The 27,775-nt window shown below is 43.7% G+C and overlaps 2 protein-coding genes and 1 pseudogene across 3 annotated transcripts; 1 reads left to right on the top strand and 2 right to left on the bottom strand.

Annotated features, from left to right (window-relative positions):
• Window positions 1–4,046: 4,046 nt before the first annotated feature.
• LOC123059461 (flavonoid O-methyltransferase-like protein Os11g0303600) lies at window positions 4,047–5,492 on the bottom strand. The gene is made up of 2 exons (XM_044482030.1): window positions 4,629–5,492; window positions 4,047–4,554 (listed from the first exon to the last, which is right to left on the bottom strand). The coding sequence occupies exons 1-2, from the start codon at window positions 5,436–5,438 to the stop codon at window positions 4,264–4,266; spliced, it is 1,101 nt and encodes a 366-aa protein (XP_044337965.1). The 5' UTR covers window positions 5,439–5,492; the 3' UTR covers window positions 4,047–4,263.
• A 5,359-nt stretch (window positions 5,493–10,851) lies between these two features.
• Window positions 10,852–13,585, top strand: LOC123063500 (cell division protein FtsY homolog, chloroplastic). The gene is made up of 11 exons (XM_044487300.1): window positions 10,852–11,217; window positions 11,297–11,401; window positions 11,492–11,565; window positions 11,674–11,732; window positions 12,295–12,332; window positions 12,419–12,539; window positions 12,637–12,705; window positions 12,794–12,876; window positions 13,047–13,115; window positions 13,205–13,267; window positions 13,370–13,585. Exons 1-11 carry the CDS (start codon window positions 10,933–10,935, stop codon window positions 13,481–13,483), a joined length of 1,080 nt encoding a protein of 359 aa, XP_044343235.1. The 5' UTR covers window positions 10,852–10,932; the 3' UTR covers window positions 13,484–13,585.
• Window positions 13,586–13,777: 192 nt separating this feature from the next.
• On the bottom strand, window positions 13,778–27,320 carry LOC123063501 (RRP12-like protein; annotated as a pseudogene). Its single transcript, XR_006430364.1, has 29 exons — window positions 26,719–27,320; window positions 26,118–26,640; window positions 25,417–25,656; window positions 24,821–24,909; window positions 24,189–24,399; window positions 23,924–24,105; window positions 23,582–23,818; window positions 22,525–22,712; window positions 21,972–22,065; window positions 21,824–21,880; window positions 21,611–21,745; window positions 20,967–21,032; window positions 20,641–20,754; window positions 19,841–20,002; window positions 19,621–19,749; window positions 19,424–19,525; window positions 19,046–19,125; window positions 18,851–18,972; window positions 18,062–18,157; window positions 17,651–17,732; window positions 17,463–17,553; window positions 17,084–17,196; window positions 16,887–16,959; window positions 15,620–15,740; window positions 15,385–15,502; window positions 15,104–15,243; window positions 14,968–15,025; window positions 14,693–14,763; window positions 13,778–14,581 (listed from the first exon to the last, which is right to left on the bottom strand). The product of XR_006430364.1 is annotated as an RRP12-like protein (transcript).
• Between the last annotated feature and the right edge of the window lie 455 nt (window positions 27,321–27,775).

The raw sequence follows: 27,775 nt of genomic DNA, 5'->3' as shown, positions 1-27,775 counted from the left end.
GCCGACGAGGTAGACCGCCGGGCCGCCGTGCAGATGCGGTGAAGGCGGGTGACGTGGATCGGTGGACAGGCTGGCGTGCGACCGACGGCTATGATTGGCCGTCGCATGGCGCGAGGCCGCCGGGTCAGGGCGATGCAGGTTTCCCGGTTGGAGCAGGGCGGTGACGGCCGGCGCAGGGCGACGGGCGGACCGACGCATGGACTTCGGCTGGCCTTGATGGGCTGCCTCGGCGCGCGTGGTCGTCGGGTCAGAGGAGAGGCTGGCTGGTCACGCCGGGGTTGGAGTAGAGGTGCACGGGGGTCGACGGCGGCGGCGGACGACGCAAACCGGTCAAGATTAGATCGAAAAACGAAAAAGAAAAACGTCGATCAAAACGATCGGCGAGAGAGAGAAAACCCGGATCAAAGGATCGGAAAAAAGACTCTCTAGGGCAGCCGGTCAACATGACCGGCGGACGAACCGTAGGTACGGGCGGCGCGGCCCCCGGCGGCGATTATGGAGACCGACCGCCTCGGGGGTGGCGCGGAGCGGAAGCAACGACGTCGGCTAGGGTTTGGATCGGTTAGGCTGATGCCATGTTAGAAGGGAGAGAGAGAGGGATTGTTGCGGAATATGATGGGTGTATTATTGAGCCTCGAGGACGAGTATATATTGAGTACAAGACTTGGAGGGCAAGAAGTCTCTCCTGAAAATTAAGGTAGGAGACAGATTACAAATCCTAGACTACCAAATACAAGTAACCCAAATATATCTCTAACACACATGCTCAGTTTCAACCAAGAAATTAGATAAGGGAATGATAATTATGGATCTAAAAAGGAAGATCAGTTTCTGGCTGGTTCTTTTGTGTGCTTAATTCGAAATGAGGCTCCTTTCACGTCATGGACGAGGTCCCCTAGGGCATATGTGTGCTTCCATCGTTGAGTGGACAAATCCAAGTTCTCGGCCAATTGTTCATCCCGTTAAGGAAGCAACATAAAATGCATTGTAGGCTGGGTTTGATAGTTGTTGTGCCTTTGGGGTCGAACTGAGCATAGCCTGTGGCTTGCGACCAGGACTGGGCAGCTACCTCCGTTAACAGCGATTTGGAGTTAGACGATTAATTCATTCGCACGCAAACGTCGACGAGGGCGACAGCTCGGACGGAACCCCAGCCAGCGCAGCCCCGCGGCGGACGGCGGGGTCGATTACGCCATTGTACGCACATACACGCAACTCTGTTCCATCCTCTAGGCCACAGCGGCGCAGCCCGTCTCCCGTTCTCCTGCTATCCCGGCTCAAGCACACCACCTGTGGCACAAGGAGCGCAGCAGCACAGTTCGGTGCAAGCACCTTGGCCTCCAAACTATAGTTGGGCTTGGACAAAAGGTGGATTGGAAGGACGCCAGCAAAGGTACAACTTTTTCTGATTATTTTTGTTTGTTACTGTAAAATGTATGAAGTTCAGATTTTATTGTTACAACTGTGTGAATTGTGTATATCTTATATACAAACTATTTGGGTTTTTTGCATCATATTCTTTCAGTGTTAGAGTACACTTTTTTTTACCCTGCAAAAAAAGAGTATAGTTTTTTTTTAAAACCTTACCTCAAATTGGATCAGTCCTCCGCCATTGTTTTCAGTTGTGATTGTTTCATGCCTGATGAGAGAGAATGTCAAGGAGGAAAGTGTTATGTAAGCATCAAAACAACCTTTGTTTTTTCATTATTTATTGAAGGTTATAAGTGAAGATGGAAGTTCCTAGGCTCCACACCAGTTGGAGATATCTCAGTTAAGTGAAGCCAAGAGCATATTGGGTTTCTAAGACGATTGTTACTATGGTATGGAATTTTCATCCCTAACTAAACTTTTCTTATTACTTTGTACAACAAAGCATCACCCTTTGGAGAGATCAACGTTTTAAATGAGGTGTCAGTGCTGCATTAGAATTTCATGTGAGAATTGAGATGATTGGCATATGTTATTTAAATTGTTTTGAGTGATCATCTTTAATGATGTTGCAAGTTTTTTTACCAATGTCCAGTCAGAATATCCAATGATGTTTCACTTGAGCACTTAACTTTCTTTCTGCTCTCTCTCTCTCTCTCTCTCTCTCTCTCTCTCTCTCTCTCTCTCTCTCTCTCTCTTAGATTCAATCTTTCTTCTGATATGGATGATAACTTATTTATTTTTTAAGTTGAAATATAAGGTATTCACTCCTTACATTATTCAATCAACATTGTTTCACCGAAAATTACTTATAGAAGAAATAGAATTCACAAGTGTACACAATGTGCACTTCAACATACAAGTTGAAATTGTTGAGTTATCTTGAGGTAGTCAAATGATCCTTTAGTTGCTTCTCTAGATTTAAGGGTTGAACCTGCAACCTAATTATTGTTTCTTTCCATGTCATTTGTTGAATATAACAGTTGCCACTCCAGTTTTTTCACATGTGAGATTTCATACATTTGTAGTTGTTTGAGTTCTTCTGTATCCCATGCTTCCTTGACTAATATAGAAGCATGTTCTTCAGATTATCCACATGTTCCTACCAATTTTATTGCAGTTGCACCCGACTTTGACTTTGGGGTAAATTCCATATGTCCCGCAGCAACGCGCGGGGACTCATCTAGTATATAAAGACATAACATACGTAAAAAAATTGAAGTAGCACGTACAGTAAGAGATACAGCTTTTTTTTTTACCACATAGGAACAACTTTGAATATAGAAAAAAGGAGATCACATAAAGAAAAAGAGTCTTGATCCTATAAGTTAAGAGCCATCGTGAGAGACACAACTCTCGTCTTCCCTCTTCTCCATGTCTAGTCTTAATGTAAGTTCTATGACAGTTCATGCAAATATGGAGAGGTCTCCACAGAGATGAGAAAGTTGATGTGCATTGAATTTTCATAATCTGACATGTTCCATACAAGATGATGAAACAAAACATTGGAAATGCTAGCTAGCTTTCCATTCAACTAGATTGGAACTGTCGTTCAAATATAGGGGGATTAAATCAAAATCTGAGATAGCATCCTTCACGCATCCGAATGTGTTTGTGTTGGGATCGTGATACATCAATCCAGCCATGTTAGTCGGACATCCATGGAACCTTGTTGTGTTTACAAATCATAGCAGCCATCATATCCTGTGGACTCACGCAACACTAGTACACCATTGGCAAATACAACTATAGGACAAAGAGATCCAGGCTAGTTGCTCGAGACAATCACAGTGTAGCAGCGATCCCATTGTGGATGGTTGGCATCGTCGATGTCGCTGCACATCCACATCTCAAGTATTTTGTTGTTGGGCCCTAACCGTGCTATATATGCATGGATCTCCCTGCAACTCACATAAGGTTGATGTTAGTTAATTGATGCTTGGGCAGCAGAGAGGTGGCGGTGTGATGCTGAATGCCTCGTCATCAAACCTAAATCTGTAGGCACACATACCGTGTCGTCTGTAGGCACAAGGACCATCTCGTCACATTGTGTGAGGTCATGTGTCGCCTTCGTGGGGAACGATGCCAAGTCGTTGAGGAGGGTTGCACCCTTTGGGAAATCTTGGTATTCCTCCCATCAGTACAAGCGGACGGTGGTGACCTTGTTGGCATGGGCCAAGTCATAAGGAGGGGCGGGGACTTTGCTCTGTGGTGCGATGAGCACGCATGACCTGGTCACGTGTTTTTTTTCTAAACAGTTCTCACGTAACCTGGAATCGCTTCATATACGCACTTATAATTCCCTTAATTAAACTAAACGGACACTTATTCTACGTGACGTGCCTGGAGGACCGCCAGTGCGAACATTGCCATCATAGTATGTCTGTCAGGTATCATTGCTTCTTTTTTTAACACAATACATACACATGTATCATTGCTTCTTCAATCATTCAATTTGATAATCAGTTTAATTCAATTTGTATTTTTTTTTAATTTCAAGCCCTATTTTCCTTTACTATTTGTGAACACGTCTCATTGCTTTTTTTAAATAAAAAATCAAACTAGAAGCACTACTTCTTAGTCTTAATAAATGTATATGATCAATGAAACTAGCCATGAAAAGGGACAAATGTGCATAGCAACAATTAAACTCTGTGGCCAAGGGAAGATCCATCATGCTGAACCCATTGATTTCGTTCTACTAGTACTAAGTCACTACTTAGCACTATCTTTATTTGAGTTGACCCAATAGTTTGATGGAGAAGGTGAACCCATTAAGCATTTATACTGGCTTCACCCCTATCTGGGGTGCCACATCAACCATTCTTTGGCTAGCTAAGGATACAGCTCGGTGACGGCCATACACCCCATAACAGGCCTTGTCTTGTAGTCGTTGAACCCTGCATCCATGAATATCTTGCCCCACTCATGCTCTTCACGCTCCTTGCCTGATGTCATCACCATCATCAGCAAATCGAACAAGACTTGGGCTTTGAACATGGATTTGGAAGGACACCCGACTACCATATCCACAATTATCACTTTTCCCCCTGGTTTGGGGATCGCCTTCTTGCACTGTGTTAGGATTTTCACACAATCCTCATCGTTCCAGTCATGCAACACATACTGTAGCCAACACTAACATAAGTCAATTAAACAATTCATAAGAAAGTTCACCCAAAACAAACTTAGTGCCGTACCTTGAGGAACACCGCATCAGTCCTTGGGATGGAACTCATCATGTCACCTACAATGTACTCCACTGTTCCGTCGGATGAGATGGAATTGATAACGTTAGGGAGGTCTAGAACTAAGCACTTAATGTCTGGGAAGGCCTTGGCAATTGCCCTCGCCGCCGTACCCGTCCCACCGGCAACGTCAACTATCGAGGTAACCCCCTCGAACACCTCGCCACAATTGCTGATGATGAAGTTCATTGCAAATTGGGTATCAGCCGCCATGCCAGCGTTGAAGACCTGATTTAGCTTTGGATCACGAGCCATGATTGCCCATGGATTTGTGCCATTTGCCATCATGTATGGCATCTCAGCCGAGGCTGAGCCTTCGTCGCTCGTGAACCACTCAGAGAAGTGCATGGCCGCTGTTACATGGTACTTGTTGGTCTGCGAGAGCACAAACGGCGAGAGGCTTGTGCGCTGGTGGGCGTCGGTGTCGTCTCCATCCACGAGGAGATAAGATAACGGTGTGAGACAGTAGGTACTAGTTGCACCCACCTTAGCGCACTCCCCTATTGCGGGGACATCAACCGTAAAGATACCTGAGGCGACGAGGAACCTCATGAGGCGAGGGAGGTAGGACTTCTTGCTCTCAGGTATGGGAAGGGTGGCAAGTAGGTCTGGCAATGAGGCAGTGCCGCCACATCGGTGGATGGCGGTGGGAACCCCTAGATTGATGGCACACTCGAGCGCCATGGATTTTAGGTAGCTAAAAGTGAGGTTCCAAAGCTCGGCGTGTGCTTGCAGAAGTTCCTTGTCGGAAGTGGTTGGCATTGTGAAGGCCGGGTGGTTTTCAACGATGATGCTTTGCTAGCCTATACTACAAGTGCCTAACTCAAGAAGGCATGGGGTCAACATTTATAGTTTCGAAGCCTCGGATTCCATTAGTTGTCTCAAGGTGGAGCACCTCATTGTGTAGCATGCAATGCTCCACTACCTGCTATGCCACATGTCAGCATTTGGTTGTCCACTGGTTGGTGTGCCACATGGATGAATACAAACAACATTTGTCATGCTTGAGCTTGCAATGAGTTGTCTACTGAATGGCATTGTCTTATTTTGCTAGTGGACAGTGAACCATCTATTTGGTCTCATGTAGGGTCGTTGGGTCCTCTTATTTTTTTAGGCTTTGCACCACTTCCTGGTATGCCACATGTCCGCATTTGGTTGTTCCACCTGTTATGCCACATGTCAGCATTTGGTTGTCCACTAGTTGGCATGAATAAATATAACATTTATCATGTTGAGCTTTTAATAAGTTGTCTGTTTTATGCCAATGTTTTATTTTGACAACGGGCGGTGAGTCATGTATTTTGTCTCATGCAGGTTCACTAGGTTTTGCTTTTCATGGAATAGGCTTTGCACCAGTACTTGATACGCGACATGCCAGCATTTGGTTTTCCACTAGTTGGCGTGCTACGTGGATGAATACAAACATGTTTACCAATTTGGAGCTTGTAATGAGTTGTTTCTTTTATGGTGATGTTTTGTTTTGCCAGCAGACGATGAGTCGTGTAATTATGTCTCGTATAGGGTCCTTGGGTTTTCCTTTTTTTTAGAAAGACATTTCCCCCCACTACCTACTATGCCACATATCACTAGATGGTTGTCCACTATAGCTAGTGTGCCACGTGGATGAATAGAAACAAGATCTGCTAAGCTGGAGCATGCATGTGGTGGACTATCTGAATGTGACACTATTTTATTTTGCTAGAGGAACATAAGTTATGTGTTTTGTGTTATCTAGGTTGGCGGGTTGTTTTAGATCATGAAGCCAAGTTCGTACTATCTATCGTACAGAAGCTATCTCATACTTTCCCTAAAAAAAACCTCTCATGCAGGTCATACTTCAAAAGGAAACAGAAAAAAATGAACCTCTCATGCAGCTCTGAGATCACCTTCAGTCTAGACAGTTTGAATTCACCTTGGGTATTAAAGCATAGTCTTTTAAATTTCTAGCTCATAGTTTGTTGTAAAAATAATAAAAATATCATGTGACTTCCTATAGAAAATGATCTGTTTTTCGAAAAAAAAAAGATGCTTTGATTTTAGTCATTGCACATTGTGTTGTTTACATAAATGACAAGTATGCTATATTCCAGAAGTTCTCAAATCAAAATCTAAAACATAAGTCCCAAAATAAAAATAAAAATATTCGGTGCAGATAGTTCATTAATGGGACAGCTCAACTTAGATTAGTTACTATTCATGCAGAGATTAATTTCAATTGTGATTTAAATTCTGATATTTTGCAGCAGAGCGAATAAACATTGTGTCCATATGCTAATCATTTTTCAGAATTATTGAAAACTTCTAGATGGTATTGCTAAAGATGGATGCACCATGGACAAAAAGGCACCGTGTATCTGGATACTTTCTCGGACATCACTGTGTCATGGATAATTAAGCTTAGTGAACACTTGTAGTTCGCTCACATGGTGAACCACGAATTGAGTTGTTAGAAAAGGATCATTTGGTTTTGAGGGTGTTTCGATGTATGGGAGGTGCATGGGGATTGGTACTCCACCTGTTTTATCAGCCTTCTGATATCAAGCGGGGAAAAGTAAAAGAATTACTCTCGCGGCATTGCATTTCAAATGTTTGGCTCACCTGAGAGCCCACAACGAACCTTCCTATTTGATCTTGGCAACGATGACTCCAATAGGGACAATAGCCTTGCCAAAAAAATGCATTGCGCCCCTTTCGAATCTCCCAAATAATAAGCATCATCAAGGAAGCAAGACCTTCTAGATGGGGCCACTGTGCTAATTATGCGAGTCCACCACATTCTAACCGATGTCGCATTACCCCACTCAGTAGGTGAGATGCCGTGCAGGCCTATCCAATTATGTACCTCAGCCCAGGACTCTCAACGTGCATCGGCAATGGTAGAGAGATGTGTCACAAACTAGAACTTGCTTGCTAAGGGGGCAAAGGCCACAATTTAGCCATCCTTTATGGTGCAACTGACTGGCCATCCAAATCCTATTTTGCAATTGAGGTGCCCAAATCTTCCAAACGGTTCGGATCATGGCGCCGATGGTAGTGGTAGTGAGGCCTGTGAACTGCATCTTATAAGCCTAGGACGTCAGAGTAGTTCCCTTCATTAGTGCATTTCCAAGCAATTGTGTCCTACATGCCATGAGTGACAAGTGAGATGGGTGTCTCCAAGCTTTTCTCACAGGGCGACAAATTCACGAATGTGATCAAGATATATGCCACGACGGATGTCAATTTGGATAACCCAAAGATCGTGATGCATGGCCTTATACTTATACAACGTGCAATCTTTTTTCTGTCGTGGTATAGTAAGAGAGCTCCTCCGCAGCACCTTTGGCGCCCGATCTCATCCTAGCACTCGCCCGGGGCTAAATGGTTCGAGGCCCAATAGTGCCTCAGTTGCTCAGTCGCCAGGTCTCCTGCTCTCGGTCACTCACTAGTATTTTTTCGATCGCCCAGGTTGCTTACTCGGTCGCTCGTTAGCCTTTTTTTTGAACAAAAAAGTGTAAAATCAGAAAATATTCATGAATTTTTAAAAAGTTCACAAATTTGATAAAAAAAGTTCATTGATTTAAAAATGTTCATGGATTGTAAAAGTTCATGAATTTGGAAAACTATCATGGATTTGAAAAAAGATCATGCATTTGAAAAAATCACTGATTTAAAAATAAAAGAAATTAAACATAAAACATAGGGGGAAACCGATCAAAAGCTTCTAGAAGCTTCACAAAACTGGCTTGTGGAAGCTTTCCACAAAACCAAACCACAACCCCCTATATGGGCCAGCCCATTACCTACGACGTGGGATGAAAGGGTGTGTGTGTTCTATGCACAAGCCTATAACCGGTGCTATAAGCATCAAATAGGCAATTCTTAGGAAATCACTAGTTGATGAGCACTCCTTTCAAATATCACTTCCATCCTCTTCAGGTTGTGACAAGTGGCACACTGTCTGGGAGTTTTTTCTTTTTTACGTAAATCCGTTTATTCAAAGTGTTTTATCTCTTAAATCATGCGTCCAAATCTTGAACCGTTTTCATTGTTGGATTCCTAGCGTCGAGATCTTCAAAACTAGATCACATGTCGATAGGTTTTGACGAACTTTAAAAAATAGACAAAAAACGAACCGGGAGCACTTTTTTCCCTTTCCGAAAGCCGTTTTCGAGAGGCACGGCCGTACCTCTCGCCGAAGCAAATCCGTGCCTCTCATGGAAGAAAAATAAAGAAAAACATGTTTTTTCCGTTTCTGAGACCATGCCTCTCGCGGAAGCAAAATTGTGTCTCTCATGGAAGGGAAATAAAAGAGAAAACACATGTTTCTTTAAGCAAAACCGGGCCTCTCACAGAAGGAAAAGAAACGCTTTTTTCGTTTCGAGACTCGCGAAAGCAAAAAAACATGCTTTTTCACACTTTTTGAAAAAAAAACTAAAAAAGACCGGTGGAAAACTTAGAAAGATTGGTGGAAAAATAAGTAAGATCGGTTAAAAGCGAAAAGCCAAAAAAACCAGAAAAAATCATCTAAAAAGCCGAAAACGCGTGTGAAAAAATTAAAATAACAAAATCCAAAGAAAACACCCATAGCGCGACACATGGTGGCGGCTAAGAGCGCACCATGTGGCGCGCTCGCAGCCCACCCCAAGTAATCCTTAGGGTCCGAATGAGCGTTCATCAATTAGTTGCTCTTTAATTTCTAGTTTTGGCGTCATGTCTCTCGGTCGAACCCATCAAGCCATGGAGAATCCCAAAAGGTGGCCTTTGTTACCATCCCCAATAGTAACCTTTGTGGCCTCCGTGAAAGAGGTCATGAACTCATGATCATTGGCATCGTAGGGGGTCCCAAACTGATCCAAGGCTTAACAGGGTCCTTCCATTTGAACAAAACCATCTAAGAAGAAAGGAAGTCAAAATTTTATCAAGGTTCAGCAGCCCCAAACCACCACACGACTTTGGCTTGCAAATAAGGATTTGTACAAGGGTAGGTGGGGTCTATAATGGATTTACTCTTATTCATCTCAATTACCATTTTAGTCCATGACAATCTAAGATTAATTTTTAATCAACCCTGTTTTTTTTTTGCAAGATCCTAATGTGTCAACAATGCATCGGATAAAAATAAATAATGTGGGAACCGAACCCACGGATACATGATTATGTTAAACAAAAGAAGAGATTATAAATACGACTATAAGCTTCAAAATCATTGTCGAAGCCATCATTGAACTTGTCGTTATTGTGCCACAGTACCTCTCACCGATGTATGGACCATTGAGAAATCCAACTACCAAAGTACATACAAATAGTTATAGAGGATCAAACATCTTTGAATTGCCGTAATAGTGAACCGTGGCATGCGGCAAAGATTGACAATCACGCCAAACATATTGGTAGGAATCTCCCGGTCTAGGCAGCTAGTCATGTTAGTATGGCCACATCAATCCAACAACCTTGCTCATAAAGTCTCCAAAGAAGGGACCATGGAAGAAGTTGATTTTGTCATTGATGATGAACATTTAGAGCCACAAACAACACAAATAACCAATATGTCGCCCGTGTAAAACAACGAGGACAAAAGCTCCCAAGGTCCATCAAGACGGAATTGGAGCCATGAGACTTCTGTCGAACACAATAGCTCCATCAGCCCACATCACCCTCAGATGCAACATTGCCGCTTCATCAAAACCTGAATATTTGTAAGTCTGACTAAAAATATCAAACACACCTAAATCATTAGGGCATGTACAATGGTTGATAAGACAATCTTATCTTAAGTCTTGCATGCAATTTAGAGATGACAAAAAAGTATGTCTACAATGGGTTATATCTTAGCCTTATCTTCAATAATTAGCAATTCCTTAAAACATGGTGAGACAAATTGTGCTAAGAGATCATCTCTTGTTTTATCTTAAATAAGAGAAGACAAGCCTTTTCTTACGAGTTCTCTCTCCTCCACCTCATCATTAATCCTACGTGGCACTCCTAAGATAGCACCATTGTACATGCCCTTAGTTGCAATTCTTGGTTTTCGCCCGATTTTCCGCTAACTAACTGGTCAATTTTCTCCTGCTTAATTATCGACGAGGCAAGTATTTTGACTCCGTTGAAAGAAAAATAGATGCAATTCCTAGTTTGACCCCACGACTTTCCATAATCCAAAAAGGAGCCATTTTGCGGCGGAAAAGGGACGCCAGTTTTGCGCGGGCCAGCTCAGCTCTATCCTCTCCCACCACCCATCGCTTCGCCGGTATCCGCAGCCAGCCAGCGCCCAAGAATGGCGTCGGCACCCTCCCGCGTCCTCCCCTTCCTCTCGCCGCCGTACACCGCCGCCTCCGCCTCCCTGCGCGCCCCCTCCGGCCGTCTCCGCTGCGCGGCCACCGCCGGGCAGGCCGGCTTCTTCACCCGCCTCGGCCGCCTCATCAAGGAGAAGGCCAAGAGCGACGTCGACAAGCTCTTCTCCGGCTTCTCCAAGACCCGCGAGACCCTCTCCGTCGTCGACGAGCTCCTCACCTACTGGAACCTCGCCGACACCGACCGCGTCCTCGACGACCTCGAGGAGGTCCTCCCTGAACACCGACTCTTCGGCGGTACCGCTGCTGCTCCATTTCTCCCTCTGACCGATGTTTCTTGGCGCGCAGGCGCTTCTGGTGTCGGACTTCGGGCCCAAGATCTCGTTCCGGATCGTCGACACCCTCCGCGACCAGATCCGCGACGGCAAGCTCAAGTCCGGGACCGAGATAAAGGTGATCGATCTCAGTCTCAGTCTCAGTCAGTTACAGTGGAGCACAACGAGATTGGTTTCGTGGTCTAATCTGTTGTTCATTGTGGCACAGGCGTCGCTGAAAAGATGCATCCTCGAGCTGCTCACGACCAAGGGCAGCAAGACTGAGCTGCAGCTCGGCTTCAGGTTCTGCCTGCCCTCTGCTGGACTGACTGAAGCCAGTGGCCACTAGTTGCCATTGTTGAGTGGTGTCTGAATTTTGGGAGGTCTGAGTGTGCTTGGTCGTTTTGGCAGGAAGCCGGCGGTTATCATGATTGTGGGCGTGAACGGAGGCGGCAAAACGACATCGCTAGGTACTTCTCGGCATGCTTTGCTGTATTCTTGGTTCTCGCTTGCATTTAGTGTAGACTTTGTTTGCAGCAGGAAGGAATGATATAGGTTCTAGTGATTTAGCACTTTGGAGCTGCAGTGTAAATAAATTGTTGCCCCTCGAATGGTTCGAGTGCCATGAAGAATTGCTTATCCTGCTTGTATGAATTCACTCACATAACCTCTGCATTCCTCTGCTTGATTCCGCAGTGTTAGTTCCGACAATGAGCTAAATAGTTATAATCAAAAGAGAACTGCTAAATGGAAGAAGATTTTATTATTTTCTTGCAGTAAATTTATAATGCCAATGTAGGATGTGCTATACAAGAGGTCTAATTCAAACAACTCAGGGAAAAACTGTTTATGCCTTTCAACTGCAGAAAGTTAGAATGTGAGGTAGGGTTGGGTATAGCTTTTCTGGTTTATGTGGTCACCATGGAGCTAAACAGATGTGCTATAGCACACTATTTTTTATCTTTTCTTATTTGTCCAACTGATGCTATGAAGTGGCTAATTTATCTAGCCTGTTATCTACAATATTTGCAGGAAAACTTGCCTACAGATTTAAGAATGAAGGAGCCAAGGTGAGGCCATTTACTTCACATCCCCTGCTTTAGCACATTGTTGTAAAATTAGAGAGCTTATGTTCTTGCTTTCAACGATAATATAGGTATTGATGGCAGCAGGTGATACCTTCCGAGCAGCAGCTCGTGACCAGCTAGAAATTTGGGCTGAGAGGACTGGCTCAGAGATTGTTATCGACAACGATAAGAAGGCACAGGCTCCATCAGGTGTGAACTTCTGGTCTGGCAAGCGTGATTGAATAAGTATTATTTTGTCATAATGAGCCCAACTCTTATGTTTCGTCTAATTTGACTCGCTTGGTAGTTCTTTCACAGGCAGTAAAACGTGGGAAGCGTGAAGGATTTGATGTTGTGCTGTGTGATACGTCAGGACGTACGGTTGTTGTTACAGATTGGAGCATAATATATTTACTTCTTTGCTTGTCTGGGAAATTAATTGTTCTGTAGCAATAATCTTACAGGACTTCATACAAATTACGGTCTGATGGAAGAGTTGGTTTCTTGCAAGAAAGTCATAGCTAAAGCCCTGCCTGGTGCTCCTAATGTACGTTGTATTTATATTAAAAAAGTATTTTAACTTTATGACATATTATTAGTTCAACATTTTTTGCATAGTAACTACCTAGCAAGTTCAGTAGTGCACAAACAGATCTCATCAATATTTTGTGTTTTGCTTGTTCAGTCGTGTGCCATAACTTTTATTGTTCTCTTCAGGAGATCTTGCTGGTTCTGGATGGCACAACTGGATTAAATATGCTACAGCAAGCGAAGGAGTTCAACGATGTAATTGCCACTCTGCTGTTACTTACTTGATTCATCGGCTATGTTTCTATTGGATATGATACTAAGGGACTTTCTTGGCTTCATACCAGGTTGTTGGAATCACAGGATTCATCCTGACAAAGTTAGACGGGACTGCTCGTGGTGGCTGCGTGGTACGGGCACGATTTCCAGTCCTTTCTTATAATAGTTACAAATTCCAGTCCTGGATCTTAAATAAACAGCAACTAAATTTGCTGACCTGAATCCTGTCTCAGGTGAGTGTCGTAGACGAACTTGGAATTCCAGTCAAGTTTGTTGGTGTCGGCGAAGGGGTGGAAGATCTCCAACCTTTTGATGCAGAGGCATTTGTTGAAGCCATTTTCCCATAAATTTGACCCTGTTACTAGTGTTTCTCATGTAACAAGATTTTGGCTAACATGCTAGAACTTATTAGAAGCAATCTTTTCAACAATTACAGTTTTTTTGTTTCAGTCGTCGACTCGTCCGCCTCACTTGTCTTTGTCGTTGATCCTAAGAAGCAAAGTGTTTATATGATTCTTGTGATTAAGCTCCAAAGAAGCAAGTATTTATATGCACGTTGCAGATACATTGAGCAAGAGTACTAACAGAGAAGAGTACTTGATAGCAAACTTTTCTTTTCAGACTTGCATCCTACAAGAACATTTCATTAATGGTCATACATTCATAACATACAGCATGAATCATAAGGTGATTATACATTTCGTGTATTCATAACATACAAATTGAATCATAAACGACACACTTCAATAGCCTGTTCTGCTACAATCTCAGTTTATACATTGATAAAATACAGCTTGAATCATAAAGGACGTACCTTAAGAGCTGTTGCGCAACAATCACATAAAGCAGAATTTGAACAGCAAACATTCTACAAATAAAAAATACTCCAACTGGAGGGGCGTGTCATCGCGACATGATATGACAAATATTATTGCCAGCTACCATACTGCTGCTGATTGCGAGAACCGCCTTGAGGATAGTTCGGGCCTCCTCGACCTGGACCAGACGTGCCATATGGCGGACCACCTGGTGGGTAATTTGGCCCGCCGACTCCATATCCACTGCCAGCACTACCACGTGGACCACTTGCTGCAGGGAACGGAGGAGGTCCTCTGCCTTGCTGAGGATACGGGGCGCTCCCGTAGCCGCTGCCCTGCCCTCCGCGGTTCGGGTTATTATAGCCTGCGCCTTGGTTTCCACCTTGCGGGTACCTGTTAGGCCCTCCAGGTCCTCGAGGTTTTGCATAGTGGCTCGGGCCACCTGCCACAGGTGGCGCATGGCCAGGCCTGATCTGGTGCGATTGGCCTGGATGCTGGATCGGAGGCAAGCGAGAATGTGGGGGAGGATGATTTATTTTTTGGCGCTTTGCAGCTTCCTCTGCTTGCCTCTGCTGCTGACGTTTTTTCTTAGTCTGGAATTCGTGTGATGCTTCATATGACGGCAAACTGTATCATCAGACATTTAATGGTCATGACATAACTTAGCTCACGAAGTTCACGAAGTTATTAGAAAGGAAATTACTTGGCAGTATAATAAAAACAGTGATCAGAACGTACCTTTTCGGATCACATGGCAAGGGATCAGTCCAGAAATACTCTGCATCAAGTGCCTCCTTCGCTGGTATCCTCTAAACAATTTAAGAGTGAATTTGTTGAGTGAAAAGCAAAGAATGATAAACTTTTATCATACACAGGCCAAAAGAAAGAAAAGGAATTAAGCATTTGATTGCAAAACTTGCCAAATTTGATAAACTTTTATCATACACAGGCCCAAAGAAAGAAAAGGAAATAAGCATCTGATTGCCAAACTTGCCAAATTTGTCATTTTATACCTGAGATGGATCTAAAGTTAACATCCTCTCCAACAGGTCCAGAGCATGCCGGTCAAAACTGCAACGCATAAAAATGTGAGCACCAGCGACATAATACAAAGCTACACAACATAACAATGCCAAGCATAGCACCCACTGTTTAAAGGCATCTTTAACTTTTCTCTTCAATACTCGGGGAGGCTTGAAGTTGTTGTACCATGGCATCTTAGTGACACCAGGCCAGATTAACTCGTCAGGGGTGCCACAAAGCTCGAAAATTTTGGTCAGCTGCTCCGGCTGCAGTAATGCCATATATATAAGATTAAAATTACAAACGGCTATAGCTATAACTCAAGTGTAAAAAGGGGGCTTAAATCACATCAAATGCTTAGATTATACACTTGATGGCTGAAAGCCTCATAACTCATAAAAGTATACCTCATTCTTTCCTGGCAGGATTGGCTTTCCATTAAGAAGCTCGGCAAAAATACAGCCCACAGACCACATGTCAACAGCTGGACCATACCTTGTGCTTCCAAGAAGCAATTCTGGAGGTCTGCACAAAAAATCCAACAAAAACAATGAGTAGTAAAATAAAAGGCACCAAACGACGCATGCATAAACGAATGCAATCGTGACGACGACTATGTGGGCAGAAGTTCTAGTGCCATACCTATACCATAATGTGATGACACGGTTAGTCAGGTTGCCATTGTGGTCACTGGAGAATGACCTCGCAAGCCCAAAATCAGCAAGCTTGAGGTTACCCTCATTGTCTATCAAAAGGTTCGAACCTGCAAGGAAGCATCAACATATTATCTCAGCAACAGCCAACAAGGTACCTCGCAAACTTTACGAAAAACTCCGGTTGTGATGTCAAAATATATAGAAAGAATTCCTTATTTAACACTATTTTAAATTTCATTTCCCTATTTGACACCAAGAAATTTTTTCTTTCCTGTCTAACACTAAGTCTAAATTTTATGCCCTTTATAACACTTCCGTCCATTTTTGTGTATAACACTGTTAAATTGCACGTAAAAAGACACCTTTGCCCCTCCAGTAATATTGACAAGTCGCTAAGCTCCCCGAATACATCCCCCGATGGTCCACAAGTCGCTGCGGCGTGAGTAGGAGCTGTGGCACGGCAGGCACGCGACGGCTGGGAGCTGCGGGTTTGGCAGCCGGGACGGCGCACGGGGGCCAGCAGGGTCACCTACGTTGTGCCCTATACCGGCTGGTTGGTCTACACGGCGGCCAACGGGGCCATGGCACGGCACGGTGGCAGCAACGCGCCATTACCGTTCGTCGGAGGAGAATCCATCTCCTATCCAAGGAACAGCAAGGGCTTCAAACATGAACATAATGCTGGGCGGCGCCAACAGTCTGAATATCTTCAGAAGATAATTCTACACACACTTAATTTGTTACACCAAAGTCTGTCTTTTCATCTGCTTGATACTACTACCTATCTTGCATCGAGGAACAGAAATGGATATAGAATATAGGCGTCGTTTTACTGAGTCGAGAAAGCAATATGTATTGGCATCAGTTACAGTTTTTGATGCTTCTGAATATATGGTCTTTACTTTTACCAGAGCCTGGTTGGTATGTCCCTTTGTGTGCGTGTGTTATGGGAACTGGTGTTGCATGCTAGTCAGCTACGTAGCCGCGGGAACGGCTGCAGGGTCAGGCGAGCTGGTCATGTCTTTTTTTTCTTCAATATTACTAAAATTTTGGTCACATACCACATGAGGGGCGTAAGTGTCTTTTTATGTGCAATTTAACAGCGTTAGATGAAAAAATGGATGAAAGTGTCATAAAGGGTATAAATTTTAGACTCGATGTTAGATAGGGAAGGAATTTTTTTACAGTGTCAAATAGGGAACTAAAATTTAAGACAGTGTTAAATAAGGAATTCTCTCAAATATATATGATACCTTTGATATCTCGATGCAGCACCTGATTGACGTGGCAGTAGTGCAGGCCCGTGAGCAGCTGCTTCATGTAGCACTGGACCAATTCAAGACCACGACACACCAGAGACGAGATCAATCCACAAACAAAATATTAAAATCTCATTGGCATCAAACAAAGGGAAATCGCAGAAGTCGGGTGAACAGGGCAGTGGGTCTACCTTGATCTGCGGCACGGTGAAGCGCATCCCGGGCCTGTCGGCGAGCCCGGTGAGGTCGTGGTCCATGTACTCGAAGACCATGTAGATGCTCCCCTTGTACTTGTTACCATCGACTATTTTGTGCAACAACAACACGACAAGGTGTCAGACAGGCGTCACGACCTTACAGCTAGAAGCATAAGCAACACCCACCCCCAAGCAAAGCAAAGCAAACCCAAGGGCGCTAGAATTGCAAAGAATGGTGTAATCGAGCCGTACTTGGCTTCCCTTGCTCGTCCCGATCCGGGCCTGCGAATTCGCGAATTCCTCCGTCAGTTGAGAGAATAGACCACACATCTAGTCCAATTGAGGGAGTTTCGGGTTAATTCAGTGTAAGCACCTGGGGAGGTGACGATCTCCTTGAGCTGGATGACGTTCTGGTGGTGCAGCTTCTTGAGGATCTTGATCTCGCGTATCGCCGTGATGGGGAACTGCAACGGAACCAAAAGCGTCAGGCACAAATACACGCGCCGGAGCTGGCACCACCATCGGAGGGGAGAAGAAAGAGGAGGGGAAGAGAAATCTTACGCCCTCGCGCTCGTTGTCCATGCGGATCTTCTTGAGCGCGACGATCTCGTTGGTCTCCGTCTCCTTGGCCATGTACACCTGCCTGGCGGCGGCGACGGAGAGAGAGAGAGAGGGGGGTCAGGCTCCAGATCCGGCGACGAGCGAATTGGTAGCGAGAGGGGAGGGGGGAGTAGGGTAGGAGGTACGGACCCGTAGGTGCCCTCGCCGATCTGCTCGAGCTTCTCGAAGCAGTCGACGCCGCGGGAGCCCCAGGAGGGGAACTCGTCGAGGTTCAGCTGCCCCGGCGCCGCCACCGCCATGGCCGCCCGCCGGACACGGAGACGCTGCTGCTAGGGTCGCCGGAATCTGGCTCGGAGACGAGAGAGATAGAGAGAGGGGGGAGAGGAGAAGGGCCGGGCGCGAGGTAGGTTCATGGGCCGGGAGCCCGCGCGGGCACTTGAAGCGAGCCCTCGGCCTCCCTGCGCGGCGGTGCGTCATCCGTATCCGATATTTCCTTCCCGATCTCCCCTTCTAGGATGGAAAGCACTGTCACGGTGGTGACGCCAAAAAACCGACCAATGCACCCTCGGATTTTTATGAAACTGAAGAGCAAACGCGGATTTCTTCGGAAGGCGAGCCAATGAACAAAACAACCAGCCCCAAAATATCTCAGCGATTCTTCCAAGCATAAGCAGCTGGAGCATCCCCTTTCCAACGCAAAAAAAAAAAAAAACACGAGGAAGCAAGCAATAGTGTTTGGCGTTCAAATCCTACAGCTCGTTACACAAGTTTAGACCAGGCAAAAAATTTCACCGCACGAAGCGGCGCTGTCAATCTACTCTGCCTAACTTTGCACGGGTCTTGGAAACGGGGCTCAGAAACCTCGGCCCCCATGGAGCTTGGCCCGAACACTGCCCCATGGGGTGTCTGGCAGGTCCGAGAAACTCTTTTAGCACCGGAGGCAAAGAATCCATGGCCTTCAGGACGATGGCGAGCGGCTTCATCTCATCTCTCACGATGCCGCCGCGGTTCTGGGCTTCTTGAATCTAGGGGAGTGGCCGGACGGCCCCATCCCACCGCCGCGGCCTCGCGTCCTGTTGAACCCGCCGCGACCCCGTGGCCTGCCGCCTCTGCTGCTCTGGCCGTCTCCTGATTGCGCTTCGGATCTGGATCTGAAACTACCTCTGTCGCCTGATGCTCTGCCGTGCTGCTGGCCTCTGCCTCTGCCTCTACCTCTACCGCCCCGGAAGTGAGGCTTCCCTGCCCCTTTGACGAAGAATTCCTTCTTTCCGGTTGACACTTCGTCTTGCAAAGGCTCCGCATTAGAATCGGCCCATTTTCCTCTGTACACACACGCCAAATGGTGTAAGCAACGGGTTGTGAAAACGAGAAAGGAGGGGCTGGAGGTGGCTTTACCTCTTTGGAGCATGATGCTCGGGATCTTTTGCCTCGGACTGTGCACCATCTGCTGGATTATTATTATTCCCCTTGCGGCCCTGCAAAATTAACGTTTTTATCAAGGGGGAAAAAGTAACAATTCAAACAAGAGCTCGGCATCTTTGTACTGAATAACTAGTGTGAGTTATATGATGAACTTATGAAGATTATGAGGGAATTAATTCTCACTAAACATTTACATTTGATAAATTAACCCAAAATTGGTGGATATGGATCAATCACAGGCTGAATGTAGCTTGGCCAAAACCATTACAGGCTTAGTGGTAAATTTAGAAAACGTATAGATCACTCTTCTAAAGCAAAATTAAGAAAAAAAACTAGTTAAGGGAATCTCACCTCTTCAACACTTCTAACAAACTCCTTGTACTTTTCAGGTGTAACTAAGTCAATAGCATCAAATCCACATTTTCTGATCAATATTTCCACTATTAGTATAACCTGCATAAAAATATCAAAACACATCTTGTTAAGCGCACCATACAGAACATACAAATGGATGGAATGTGAACCATGGAACAATTGCACCAACTAACCTTCCCTTTGAAATGGTGCTTTGTAACAGATGACATTGGTAATATGCCAGTCATGATATCTGCTTGCAAACCCAACAGTTTTTCTGATTGCAAAGATGTTACCAACACCTTAACAAACCCCAGAGATGCCTAGATTTTTATATAATAAAACAAATCAGACTCTTAGATGACAAGAAAACTGAAAACAACCAACAGGGAAGACAGAAGACACAGAACCCACCTTAATTACTTCAATAGCTTTATTTTGCAGCAGAACTAGGACTGATGGTATCAAATTTGGAACTTCCACGCAGAAGTCAGCGTCAGTGTATATAAGCAATGATAATGCAGCTATTGCTCCGCTCACTATGTGAGGAGACGGACTAGAAAGATATCCCATCACCTGAAAGTTAACGAAATTGATGTTTTTCAATGTTTCAACAATGGAAATCCTGCATATGAGAACAGACTAATGCTCCTGCCATGTGGAACTATATTGCTTACTTACAACTTTACATAAAGCAGACTTTCATAAAATAACTACTGAATCTAAGAAACCATATAGGTATGATAGATCTCTACTTGGGTATGCAGGTTAACCATTTACAAAACATCACGGCAATGGTCCAACATCATCGCGATGTTCTCAGAGCAACAAGATTGCTCTGCTCAAAAACAGACTAGATATCTTATAGACTGTATGCTTTCAGGTATCAATGCTGCAAAACTACAACTTAGTTTAACATTTTCCACAAGAATTGTTCTTGCATAGACTTCATGCACAAAGCATCAGTAAATTTATAATCTATGGAAGGACTTAATGGGTGCAGTAATTCATAATACTATCATTATTGGTATAAATGGAGAGAACAGGTTGCTAGATTTCTTTCATGAAAGGCGAAACAAACATTTAAGCTACAGTGGTTAGGAACAGGAAACAAGAAATAATTGTCTCCTCAAACATGGTGGCACCATACTTCTGTGCATCAAAGAAACATAGGAAAAATATCTCAAGAGCAGAGAAGAAGTTCGTTAGCTAACCATTGTGAATAGCCGTTGAAGATCTGAATCTCCGTTATTCAATTCAGAATTCCTCAAGCTAGTACTAATAGCCAGGAGTACATCGTATGCTAGTCTTCTACTTTCCTTCTTAGACTGCATTTAAAAGAAAACAGTGGGAATGAACCAAAGCAGTCAATGGCAGAAGATGAAGAAAGAATCTTATCACGTGAGCTTTTTCATGGCCTTGCTTTTAGTCGGTATAAATTTATCCTTGTATAAAATGATGATGTCATATGTATGACATGATGTTAGCAACCTAATACACAACTGATAATTGATCAAAATATGAGGGTAGGTTAACACACCTTCAATGCAAGTATCAACTCATTTAGAATCAAGAATGCCTTCTTGCTTGTGCTCTCTTCATTAACCTTCAGAATGGTAGAAGTTAAGTAAAAACCATGGCACATGATTCAGCAAGCAGGATGGATGAAGCATAGAACTAGACTAAAGTAACACAAGAAAACATGCATGCAGTACTGCAGTCAAAGAACATCATGCCAATGTTTGATGCTCTCTTGGTAGAAGGTGCATCCAATGTTATGGCCATTGGATGAGTTAGCCTGCTAGCTACTTGGGTATGACTAGTATTACAGAAGATACAACTAGTAGTAGTGGCAGCAGGATAGGTGAACGTGGCGAAGATGGACAAGGAAGCCTTGTAGATTACAAAAGGTTGGTCTCAGAGCCTCTCTTATACGTCAGGGATGAACCCTGCCGCTATATTTGCCTTATTCTCAGTGTTTCGGCCTTTTATCCTAGACAATTTGTCCCGCTGTGAACCAAGGTCAATAATATCCACTTTGCAAAACTAAGACGTTGTGTTATTATGTGCAATGGAACATTAATAGAGGAAGGGTGCACCTCTAATTAACAAGTATTTGTGCTCTTATGGTGCTCACTGCTCAAAGATTTGTAGTTGCATTTTTTATAAGTGCAACAGCCATACCTTAATCATGTGAACCAACAGATACTTGTAGCATACTAATTGACCTTCTAAAACTGCATTGTTAGAATCTGGCTTTATTCCATGAAGAAGCATCATTATTTCATCCAACTGGGCTAACGAATATTCATGGTGTTCCTGAAAGTAAAGGAAGGGGTTAAAGGCGAACAAATACATCTCAAATCTGAAAGTTGCATATGATGAACTCATGCTGACCTTCAAAATTGTGCTTAATGCGAAGAGAGCTTTGCTCTCACATGACTTGCTGCTATCCTGAGGAGAAAAGATTGGTAATATGAACAATGAACTCCCTACTAACAGTTGGACATTGGGGCATAATAAGAGCAGAGATTAGCAAGGATACCAGTAAAGAAGATTTGATGAATCCAAAAAACAAATCAAGAACATCCTCATCAGCAGCTTCAGCTAGTGTTGAAATGAGTTCCATCAGAAGTGACCTGCACAAGCAAAATCATAATCATATATCATGCACAGCAAGCTTCCGGATGGGATGCATTTATGTGTTGGCTACCACATAGTAACCGCACATGAATACATGATGATGCATATAATCACATAAGAAACTTCCTATATACTATGTGGTAAAACACCCAAAAAAAATCCTAGTTTCGATGTCATGATTGTTCCATGAGTTTTTTCTTTTTTTGGAGAACGGCGTCATAATATTTTTTAACTGGATGGGAGGATCGCCCTGGTAGGTTACAGATTAACAACATTGATTTCCTTATAAAATTATGGCTTGTAGGTACCTATTTACATGGTAGAAAGTTCTGACACTGCTGAGAAGCTGATATTTTGGTTTTCACTTACTTTGTGTTTTTTCTACAGAATGCTTAACCTAGACTAAAAAGATCAGACCTTATAGATGGGTAAGGAACTAAGGATAAATAGCAAACCTCTTATTATTTATCTCCACTGTTGAATCAGTATTCTCTTCGCCTTTTCCATCTACCTCATTTGCTTCACATTCTAGATTCTCTGGTGTCGATGGAGTATCTTCCAAACCACATTTTTTAAGTAGTGAAAGAAAAAGGTTACAGATGTTTGCGCTGCCAGAAATTTGAGCCAGGGATCTCAGCGCATCCTGTAAAATGACAAAGATAGCCCGATAAATATCACAGAATGTATGGTCTGAAAAGGAGTGTTGATAACCATTGCGAAGTAACACAGGAATTGTTCAACCACGCTGAAGAAAAGCAGTGGCCCGTAAATGCTTGTTTTCAAACAAAGGTATACGCTTACAAGTAGCTACAGATCTTGCCAAAAATGCATAGTGCGGCAAAAACTTTCAGGGTAGGAGAGCTGGAGGCATACTGTTGTCCTACACAGAGATTTGAGACTAACATGTGTGAGAACCACCTTACACAAGTCTGCACTTAGTCTTTCAACAACAAGGTTTAAATCATGTGCACGGCATACACAGGAAAAAAAATAGAACAACCATTAAGTACAAGAAAACTATTCATTTAAGCAGAAACAAAACTCCATGCATGAGTTTTACATTACATGTTGTAAAGCAATTCACACTTCATAGTCATGCGACTGTTTAGTTAATACATAGTCATGCGGCCACTTAATTAAGGATCCGTAAGGATAGGCAAACAGGACCCCAAAAGGTCCTCTTTTCTCCCCCATTCACAATGCACTTAGTCTTGCATCTGCATGAAACTTAAAGCTCAGCCTATGGTTTCAAATTTCAAACTGAACGAGCATACATGCCTCTAATGGCCTCTCTTTTCAATGACAAAATGTTTCCTAAATCTAACACCTTTAACAGGCATCCATGATCCATGCATCTAACATGCACGGATTAATCGAATCATAAATGTTTGTCCACAAGCATGAGATGCTGTTTCAAAATGTGCGTATGCAACTGAGTCAAGTAGTTTGGAGAAATAAAAAAATTATCAAGAGAATCATCTGGTAAAATAAACAACTGAGTAAGTGATGCACCTTTAAATGAGCACGCTTTTCTGATGATTCAAGGAAATCATCTGCAAAAGTGCAAAGAAGATCCACAGAATGTGATGCCAAGACTTTCATGCTTTTATGAGCATCTTTTTTAGAGCACCGTTGTAAGCTTACACAGCTTAAGTTACTAGTCTTTGAGGAGAACAAGGCTGAAACTTCTGCAGGGACTTCTACGTCTTCATCACTGTTGCTTAATCTTCTAGTTCCATCTATAAGTTGCTGGCGAACAATAGATAAATTGTTTGAGAGAAGAAATGAAGCAGTTTTGTAGTATACGAGTCTATAAGATTAAATATAAGAAAATCGCAGTGTATAGAACTAAACCTGCAGGCCTTTACTAGCGGGTTTGTAGAGACACCGATCAGACTTCAGCATCTCTAGCAGCAGTTTGGACAAGGAACCAAAATTCTGATATACATCAGACGGATAGCGGCAGAAGGCAGGAAGCAAATTCCACAATTGATCACTCCAACCTTGCAATTCCTTACATTTCCGTGCTTTTTTGGCTGAAAGAATAAAAGAAAAAATCATGAAGTTGTATAACATACTAACATATGAATTTAGCACCTATTGAATTGATTGTCTTTACCCCTGCTTGAAGCCTCTCGTAAAGATTTTGCTAGTGGTACAATGTACTCTAAAAAGTGTTGTAGTGAGGCCCCATAAACATACTTGTTTAAAATGGGTACAATCCACATATTTGAGCATGTAAACCAAGCCTCCTCAAAAGATAGTGGAAGTAGAGAATGAATTTTATCTGGCCCCATAGCAACTATTGCTGCCCCAATGCACTCCTCAACCTGCGAATGTGACAATAGAAAAGCTAAGCTAAATGGAAGGTTAAAAATGTGAAGTGAAAATATGTGTGGATTAAATATTGACTATACACTAAAACATTATATCCTGTTATTTACATTTTGCACTACAAGGAACTCAAGGAGAACATATCCAGTGATAGCGCTCTTTAGTGAAATTGTGATACCAACGACGAATTGGTGCCGGGAATGGTGATAAAAAAATCAGGAACAAATTTATAACATCAACACAGTATTATCCTATCATGTGAAATTTACATGTTTAGGGAAAAAAGATAAAATCTGCAGAAAAACAAGAAAAAGGAGAAGACATGCGATAACATTTTAGGGTCACAAGAGGTGATGTACATACAAAACTAAGATACTCCCTTTTTTGGACATGATAATAATCTAGAAATGGACTTACATTCTTCAGGTGTGGTTCTTTGTGTATTTTCGAACCAAGCCGTGACAAAGTTAGTAGGATATCTTTCATAAAGACATAAGAACTCTCCCCTGCATACGAATTAACAAATACCAAAGAGTTGATGAATCAAAAGTGGTGATGTGTAAAGCAGGGTAATATCAACATAACAGTTATATTATGACAAAATGGAAGAACAGTTATGCGGAAAGGGTACACAATGCATGAAAAAATATGGCAGGATAAAAGGTGCTCGGAGAGTTTTGTCAACCTTCCATATGTCTGAACAGTTTGCTAGGTAATTGCAGCCTTGCAGGAGTAAATACTAACTACTTTAGCATTGCGTTTGATGTACCTATTGTAGCACCATGTGTGCTTATTTGTACTCAAAATGACAAAAAAAATCCAATATATATGCAAGAGATAATATTAAAGGCATGTGCTGTTCTATGTAGGGGTAAACCATGTTAAAGAAAACAAACCTTATAGAGTCAGGGTAACTACTACTTAGAATTTAAAAGATTCTCTCAAATGATTACTTATATGATCCAATTATTAAGGCAGGAGAGATGTTCTTGTTGAAATAACTGAAGACGTACCGAGTTTGAGAAACATAGCCAAGACAATTTTTAACACATTTTGAGGAGGAGAAGCACACTTTCTAAGTTTTTTATTGATAGACAAACAGATTGATTTGATGGCAGCCCCATCGATCGAATCTTCAGCATCACACCCTGATTCCTTAGTCACAAAAATACTTTGGTCGACATGAGAATAGATGCACTGTATTAACAGTTCCGCTACATCTTCAGAACATTTACTGTCCAGAATTAGATATCCTGCCAAGTTGAGAAGCATGACAAATAAGTTACGTTGGTAAGTATTACAATACATATGTGACATAAGATAAACCCAGATACATCTATCACCAATGCATAAGTGTTGAAAAGGTCAAAGATGCTAATCAACATGATTTACAAAAATCCCCATAAATATGTTCTCACAGGTCATACACCTTACATAAGGACTGCGTGCAAACTTTGAACAGATGAGCTCTCAAAGGCAACCCAAAAAACAAGATGGCAAGTGCTAACTTTCATAACTGAGCAAAGAGATAAGTTTGCCCCCTAATGCACCCATGAAACATAACACTGGACAAAACATCGTTGAGGACTACTTGTTCAACGAACACCTAGGTATGTCAACTGTAGAGTCATGATTCTTTTAACTAGCCATATGGATATTTATAAGAAGCTCACTGCATCAAATCCTGACGCATGAAAAGCAAGAAGATGCAAACCTGAAGCTGCCTCGAATGCAGACGGAAGAACCTTTGTCCACAATTTTGGGCAACCAACCAGTTTCCCTAAACAATTTCTCATCAGCTGTAATGCTGCGGTGATGGTATCATCAGGCTTCTTCTCATCGTAAGGCAGGTAAGCCAACACTAAGGAGATGAGCTTCTCCAACTCCGACTCAATATTCTCAGCCTTAAGATGCTCCAACAAGGTCTCCATAAGCCTGAGGACATGCCTTGTTAGTGGGCTAAAACGGGGTCTCAATAGCCGATAAGCACCCGAGAAAACCGTCTTCCTTGCCTTCTTAGATAGATATGGAATTAAAACTGCCACCGCGCCTAGCATATGAACTGCCTCCGTCTCCTTAGCCTCGGAAGCGTCTGAATCCAACTTGGCAAGACTTCTCACCGACAAAATGTGTTTCTCAAACAAGTCGATTGCAGAACTGCTAGCTTTCTTCGCACAACCGGAACGCTCCAAGTAAGAAAATAGCTTCTCCACGCTCTCCTGCGCGCATCTTCGGACCTAGCAAAGCGAGAAATGGCATGCACATGAGTGTGATTTCTATATCAGCAACAGGAACTCCAATCCTGGCTTCCTCACCTTGGCCCGCTGATCCACAGAGGCAGCGAGGAGAGCCTCCAGAGGCGCAGCGACAGCGCCCCAATCGGCTGCGGCGTCGAGATGGAGGGCCAGCTGGCCGAGCGACTTGACCACCGAGCGCACCGTGCCGGTGGGGAGCTTGGAGGCGTCAGGGGAGGCGAGGAAGGCGGCGAGCGAGGAGGCAGGCTCGGAGGCGGAGGCCGGCGGCAGGGAGGAGATGTGGGGGATGAGGATGACGAGGAGGGACGCGAGGGCGGCGGCGGCGGCGGGGTCAGAGGGGCCGGCGGCCCGGAGCGCGGAGACGACGGCGGGGAGGTAGGACTCGGCGGTGAGGGGGCGCCCGTCGTCGGTGAGGATGGAGCCGATGGCGGCGGCGGTGGCGAGGAGGTGGCGGTGCTGCGCGGAGGCGGAGCGGCCGTAGCGCGCGGTGAGGGCGGCGCAGACGTCGCCCGAGTAGTCGTCGAGGGGCAGCGGGGCCTGGGAGGGCTCGTCGGCGTCGACTTCGGCGGCGGCGGCGGCGGCGCTCTGCTTCCGCTTCATGGCGGCGGCAAGAGGGAGAAGGGTTTTGGGGGATTTTGGGTCGGGGACAGATTTTTGCTCCTCTAGGGTTTAAAGTTTGGGCTTAATATGTCAAAGATGAGGCGACTAAACCATATTTCATCAAGTTTCCATTTTCATTTGTGTTTGAGATTCAGATGAGATTTGTCCAAGTTTGAAGATTCAAGAAATCTTGCCATGTTTTGGCGAGTTCAAAACATATTTTGACCAGACTTCAGAAAGAAGATCAAAAAACCAACACAGTAAATGAATTTCACATGTTAAATGTGAAATCTATGCACCGAATGATGGCAAATTTGGCTTAGTTAAGGCCGAGACAAATTCATGGGAAGGAATGAGCCGTGTGAGGTATGGTAGGGATAGCGAGAAGTAAAAGCATCTTCAGTCGGACTATCCGCTTTTCTTTACATGTTGGGGCAAATAGTTTGAGAAAAAAACATCGAACCAAAACCCTATACCAAGTCCATTTGTCTAGCCTATTCAGCACCCCTTGTATGTT

The sequence above is a fragment of the Triticum aestivum genome, chromosome 3A (genome assembly GCF_018294505.1).
Source record: "Triticum aestivum cultivar Chinese Spring chromosome 3A, IWGSC CS RefSeq v2.1, whole genome shotgun sequence".
Classification (NCBI taxonomy): Eukaryota; Viridiplantae; Streptophyta; class Magnoliopsida; order Poales; family Poaceae; genus Triticum; species Triticum aestivum.
Note: the sequence above shows the minus strand (reverse complement) of the source record. Positions and strands in the feature narration are given on the sequence as shown.